This window comes from Prunus avium, chromosome 8, assembly GCF_965620075.1.
Source record: "Prunus avium chromosome 8, drPruAviu1.hap1.1, whole genome shotgun sequence".
In the NCBI taxonomy this organism is placed as follows: Eukaryota; Viridiplantae; Streptophyta; class Magnoliopsida; order Rosales; family Rosaceae; genus Prunus; species Prunus avium.
In genome coordinates, this window is record NC_142291.1 from 656,829 (window position 1) to 663,830 (window position 7,002).

Consider the following 7,002-nt stretch of genomic DNA (forward strand, 5'->3'; position numbering starts at 1 on the left):
TGGTTGAAATTTAGTGTCCTGGAATCGGACACAACGGGCGGGAGCTATGATATGTGGAGCTGAGTACGGCATTCTGAGAAACTCCTCGTTCAACTCTATAGTTGTATGTATAATGGAAAAGAAATGTCTACAGAGCAACAATGCAGGAGCTGCGTCAACTATTCAATCAAATGAATTTGTCTGTTTACAAAATTTACATCTTTCTGTTGTGTAGATGACAGGTTTTTATTAGGTGCCGTAAAAGATGTTGTACAGTTTATTTACCATAATATCTACTATTTAAAACAAAGACACTAATAGGATGATTTAACTCTATATATTAGATATGTAAAGAACATGTTTGATAACATTATTCGGCTGGTTCTTTATTTCCAATTTTTTTATATACAAGATGGAGGAGGGGCATTTTCTGCACACTTTGAAGATGCTGTAAGGGTTCAAACCTGAGACCACATGATCCACAAGTCAAGGGCATTTTCACTGGGCTAGATCAGTTATCTTTATTTTCAATTTTAATTAAGGATAGAAAAAAGGAAAATGAGAGGTTTTTTTTTTATGCGGAGAAAAGAAATTACAAAGCAAGGCCTTTAGAGCACGGACTAACAAGTAGGTCATAACAGAGATGTTGAAAATACAAAGGGAACATGAAAAAGAAAAGCAAATCAACACTCCCTCACGTAAAAACAAAATGTAGTTAGATGAACTAGAACAAGCTGCTAGCAGAGCCCAGTAAACAGGTGCGCAATCCAAATCGCATTTGGTATGAGCAAAGAGTAATTATATTGTGTAATGGTTTCATCCTCTAAATTGAAATGGCCTATTTTAGTCGGTGCACAATAATCTATGTAATATATGGAATTGGGTTGGCACCGAGGAAAGTTTGAAGCCAAAACTGATATACCACAATTGTTACTCAGGAACATAAACTCATCCCCAATACTTCTCAATTTAACATGCTGCAGCACAGATCCATCCCTCCCATTGAACACCAACTTGTAAACCATGAATCTCTCTTCACCGGCATAAACTCTATCTTTATGCAATCTTCGAACATGCAACAAGTCTCCCTTAGTTGATTCCACCAGGTAAGCATTATAAGCGGAACTTGCGAATGGACTTTCTTGCGAGGTAAGAATCTTTGCTTTTATTCGCTTCCTACTGATATGGAAAAAATGTTTCCCCACTCTGCAACTGCAAAGACTTGACTTTTATGAAATATAACATCCGTAAGCAAGTCCCGTGTAATTTTCCCGCTGTAAATCCAATGTTTTCTTCCTCCTTTAGTGAAAGCCAACTCAGGTTTATGTTTGTAAAGTACCGCAACCATATAACTGTCTGGATTCAATGTGGGATCCTCAGATAAGATAACCTTCGGGAAGAACATTAGGAGGACATTCAAATTAAAATAACCCAGGCCATCATACGTATGGCGGTAATTTTTTACTCAACACCATTTAAGAAAAATATACTTGTAAGTGTCCAAAGTTGTTATTGTCATAATTATTGCTAGAGTGATTGTCTTGCATTTCGTATTGGAAATGGCAAGATGGTACCTGTAACACTAGTTTTAGAGGCATAGCCGTGCGGCTATACTCTTTAAATATATTTGAATATTTTAAAGGAATAGCCGGGCGGCTATACTCTTTAATATATCCAGGCTTTATCTCTGATAATCCTTTTCCATGTAAACAAACAAAAAAATTGCAAAATCAGAAACATACGTAAATTGGACGCCATGGTAGCCACCTAAGAAGCACGGACACGGATACGGATACGGCGATACGATACGACACGATACGAGGATACGGCAAATTTCCAAAAACTAGGATACGATACGTCATGGATACGGCAATTAAAAATTTATATTAAAATATAATAATAACAATATATATAATTTAAAACATATTTTAATTAATATAAAAATTCAAATTCATATACCAAATTCAAATTTAAACTCTAGAAAAATAAGAAAACAAAAGTTTCAATCAACTACAATATCTGTAATGTCTTCTCCGGTAAATAAAGCAACCTCCAATGATGGTTCATCTAGAGAAAGGTTAGCAATTTCAAGCATCCCAACACCATCTTCACCCAAGCTATCAAATCCATCTCCTCCAATATCCCACATTTGAGTAACACCTTCTTTGTAGCTTGGGCTCTTCCTTGATAAAAGACGAAGATTATTATGCACAAATACCAAGTCTTCAGCTCTTTGGGGTGTTAACTTGTTTCTTCTGAAAGAGTGAATGAAACTATATGTACTCCAATTTCTTTCACAACATGAGGAGGAACAAGGTTGTCCAAGTAGCTTCAAAGCTATGGATTGGAGATTTGGTGTTGAAGCTCCATGAACAATCCACCACACCATTGGTTCCATGTGAAACCTATCATTCATAGCATCAATAGCTCCAAAGTCATCTAAGCACATTGAAAAAGAGGCATACTCCACATTGATATCTCTTCTAGCCCGGTCATCTGAAAAGTATTTCTCAAGACACTTTTTTCTTTCCCTTGTAATCTCAGCATCTTGGTGTGGAGCAACTCGACTAGGATCCTCTTGCAGCCATTCTGGACTATAAAACCTAAAAGTAAAGTGTGATATTATTTTATAAAATTATCACAGTATGAAAAGTAAAATTAAATACTTTAAAAGGAAATAAGCACATAATACTTACTTAGGATTTAAAGAATGTGCCAAACAATGGAGTGGTGTGCTACTCTTAGTCCATCGCTCCACTATAATGTGATACACCACATCAAAAAAGTCGCTTTGTTCATGCAATTGCTTGTGCTCTTTCCTATAGATAGCTGCCTTCACCTTCTCTATCATGGTATCCCACCACTCATAAACCAAATGAAGAGAAGGTTTATCTGTGTCAGCCATCCTAATCATCTCATATATAGAAGCTGTAAAGGAAAGTATATAATCAATCTCATCCCAAAAGTATTCATCCAATATCTTTTCCTTCACTGATCTTGCTTTGCCAACATCATCATCTTTATATAAAGACCAATTTGGACTAATCACCATTTGTTCTAAACCTTCCTTTACTTCCTTAAATCTTCTAATCATCACAAGTGTAGAGGCAAACCTTGTTTCAGCAATGGAGAGCAGCTTCAATTTGCAGTGGTCCTTATACATAGTCAATCTCATATTATGGTTCACAATAAAAAATTTTATGAACCCAACATCAGCAGCAATGTTTGAAATCCAACAACATTTTTCATACCAATCATCATTGACTTTTGGTGAACATATGCTCTTCAAAGCAAGATTAAGAGTGTGAACCACACATGGTGTCCAAAAGATATTGGGATATCTAGCCTCAACAAGTAATCCAGCAGCTCTACAAACTGGCGCATTGTCAGTGATTACTTGAACCACATTTTGATAACCAATTTCCTTAATGGAGTCGATAAGAATGTTGGCAATACAATGTTTGTCCTTGTACTCTCCGTCACAATTAATTCCCTTCAAGAACATAGGCCCGCTCTCACAAGTTGCCATAATGTTAATAAGTGGTCTTCTTTGTGAATCTGTCCATCCATCACTACACACACTTACACCTTTAGTGCTCCATGTACCCTTAATTGGTTGTAAACACCGCTCAATGTGCCTCTTCTCTTGTTGCAAAAGAGTAGTTCTTAGTGCATTGTAACTTGGTGGAACATATCCTGGAAGCGTAGAAGCACGAAGATAAGAGTTTCGATAATGTGGATTTCTTACAAGGTGGAAGGACAATCCACCTGTATAAAACATCCTTGCAACTTCAGCATCACATTGTTCTCTAGCCTCATTTTGAAAAGCTCTATCAAGGGGCCCATTCATTCCCTTTCTCTTCTTTTGCTCAACATTAGACACAGAAGAGCAAAGTAAAGAACCAATATTAGGCAAAGACACTTGTCTCGGAGCTGCACTTTTCAACTGATATTCACATTCTCTCACTAGTTTTTTCATTTCTGCAAAAACTTCCTCAGTAACCTTTTTGCAAGGTGCAATCCCGTTTCCCGACATTTTCAACAAATGAAACTTGACTCTAGAATAGGAGCCTTTGTAAGATTTATGACAATAATTGCATTCAAACATGGTATTTCCTCCTCATTTTCCTAACTTGTCAAGCCTTTTAACATACTTCCACAATGGAGCATGATCATCTACCTCAATTTCATTATTCTCAGTAGGATTAACATTAGCACTTGCATTATTATCTGAATGACTCATGTTCCTGAATATAAATAAAAATCAACATATTAAATAAATATTATTAAATTACTGTGGTTAGTAACCACAAATTTTTTTCCAAATTAAAATTGCTCTTCACGTGGGGGGTAAGGGTGGGGTGGGTTTGATTATGTAATAGATGACATGACATGTTTCACATGTGATAGCTACAAGTTCACATACAAGGTATCAGACATGAAATATAATAATATATATGTGTTGGTTAACTTACATATAATATAATAATATATGTCTGTATGTGATAAGGACAAAAAAAAAGCTGTACCAAAACACATAGAGAGAGAACCGTGAACATACCGATGGACAAACCAGAAACACAGATCAGAGAGAGAAGCTTGACTTGAGAAACAGAACCAAAATTCGCTACAAATCCAACCACCACGACCACACCAGACTTGAATTCGAACCTGGGCTTTGTTATTTATATATGCGTGAAGAAGAAGAAGAAGAATTGATGAAGAAGAAGAAGAAGAATTGATGGGTGGCTGGCTGTCGGCTTTGCTTGTTTATTTATATGAAGAAGAAGAAGATCTACAGGAAAAGATCTTCCAAGTTTCAAAAGAGGTAAGGCGATCCCGTGTTGTTCAAGACTTCGAATTCTTGTCGAATTCTAATTTATCCCGCAATTTTTTCCTAAAACGTGTCCAAAAATTGGGATACTCGTATCTGTCTTATCAGATACGCGTATCCTTTCGTCCAAAACCGTATCCTTTGACTCGGATATGTATCCCGAGCGTATCCGCGCGTATCTTATGCGTATCGTATCCTGGACCGTATCAGACACGGGATACGCTGGTCATGCTGCGTATCCGTGCTTCCCAGGTAGCCACGGATAGAGGACTCGAACTCGTCACTACGAACATCTAGGGCACAGAGCAAGCCCGTTCCAGGTTTCGAGCAGTGTTCGAAAAATTGGCCAAGGCACTAGGCGGGAGTTAGGGGGCGCCTAGGCGCCTGGAAGGATCTAGGCAGCGCCTTGGCGGCCTGGAAGGATCTAGGCGGCGCCTAGGCTTCCTGGGAGGATCTAGGTGGCCTGGGCGGGTCGTCTCCATAGTTATAATCAACTTAGGCATCCATAGTTTTCCAAAAATTTACAAGCAGCAAAACATAGAAAAGACGAAAATCATGGTGATTCCTTCGATCTGAACTACTCTGAGAGGGGAAGCAACCTCTTCTGTCGCTGCCACCTGAAGAAAGGATCTTGCCACCGCTGTACAATCAACAAAACAAAACCAAATTTTCACAAAGAAGAAAAACAAACGCATCCAAATTTACAGATAAAAATACAGATAGAGAATTGTACGAACGGGTTGCCATGTTGTAATTTCACGAATCACGGAGAGAGCAAAATAAGAGAAGAGAGACAGAGCAATAGTATAAGATGGGAAGCTTTGTCTCTCTCGGGTATGGAGGAACCTCTGTCTCTGTGTATAGTGAATGTGAAGATGATTGCTAAACCTAGTTGTCGAAGGACTGGAAAGTTGGGCCTTGCCCACCCATGCCTTTCTACTTTATTAATTTCTTTCTATTATTAGAAGCCTAATGTTACTGTCTAATAAAGTCGCATAGAAAATCCTTACATCTTCTGCTTTGCAACTACATGCCTATAAATGTTTTTATTTATTTAAATATTTTGACTGTACAAGTGGAATAGCACTGTAGGGTGGACGCTACTTTAGACTATGTGAATGAGTTTGGACAATGCTTGGCTCCTGATATATCAGGAGCCATTCCTCCTCCATACAAGATGTGGCCTTCTTAAAAAATGACACCTGTTTGTTTGTTTTTTTCCTTCTTTCACAAACTCTCTTTCTCTCTCCTCACCCACTCGCCTCTCCTCTCCTCCCGTGCTCTTCTTTCACAAAATTAAGACACTATGGGCCTCTCCTCTCTTTCTGTTTTTTGTGATTATATCATAAGACGTCGGTTGTTTATTATTTACGTCGTTGTAATATTTTATCACGTCGGTGGTTAATTACCGTCGTGAAAATTTATTATTACGTCGACTGTTTTGTTCTTACGTCGTTTGAAATATTATAATACGTCGTAGTTTATAAATAATCGTCGTGTTTTTTCTTAATTTCACTGATATATTTTCACTTGCAGGTTTGATTTGTCTGTAACCATGGTTTCTCAATCCCAAAGTAAGGAGTCTGGCTTGAAAAAAAATGAATGTAAGGAGCTTAGAGTTGTAAATCCTCAAGCCAAGTCCTCGAAGAAGATGAAGTTTGTTTCATCTTCTGAGACAGAACCAGGCAACACGGCAACATTTTCTGAGGAGCCAAAGTCAGGTCGAGGTATAAGCACAATGCCCCGTGTTGTGAAGAGAAAATTTCAGAAAATCAAGCCTGTTGTTGAGTACAATGACATGGGGAAACCATTTGGCCTTGCACATAGTGAGATGCAGTCCTACATTGGTGTGTTGGCACGCTCCAGAGTCCCACTTGTGGACAAGAAATGGGCTCAAATATCCAAGGATATAAAAGAGCAGATTTGGGAAGCCGTTGACATGGCTTTTGTGGTTGGTCAAGGGGGCAAGAAAATGGTGCTATCTTCTGCCGCCAAGAAATGGAAGGATTTCAAGTCTACACTAACGAGGGTTCATATCCTTCCATTCATCAAGGAGAAGGAGAAATTAAGGCAACCCCCTGAAACATACAAATTCATAGAGAAAGCTCAATGGGATGCCTTTGTAGCTTCAAGGTTATCTGAAAAATTTGAGGCTGTGCATGAAGAACAATCACAGAGGAGGGAGAAAC

General features: G+C 38.2%; 1 protein-coding gene across 1 annotated transcript; it reads right to left on the minus strand.

Annotated features, from left to right (window-relative positions):
- Nucleotides 1-1,981: 1,981 nt before the first annotated feature.
- On the minus strand, nucleotides 1,982-4,082 carry LOC110774585 (uncharacterized). The gene is made up of 2 exons (XM_021979142.2): nucleotides 2,676-4,082; nucleotides 1,982-2,582 (listed from the first exon to the last, which is right to left on the minus strand). The coding sequence occupies exons 1-2, from the start codon at nucleotides 4,013-4,015 to the stop codon at nucleotides 1,982-1,984; spliced, it is 1,941 nt and encodes a 646-aa protein (XP_021834834.2). The 5' UTR covers nucleotides 4,016-4,082.
- Nucleotides 4,083-7,002: the final 2,920 nt, after the last annotated feature.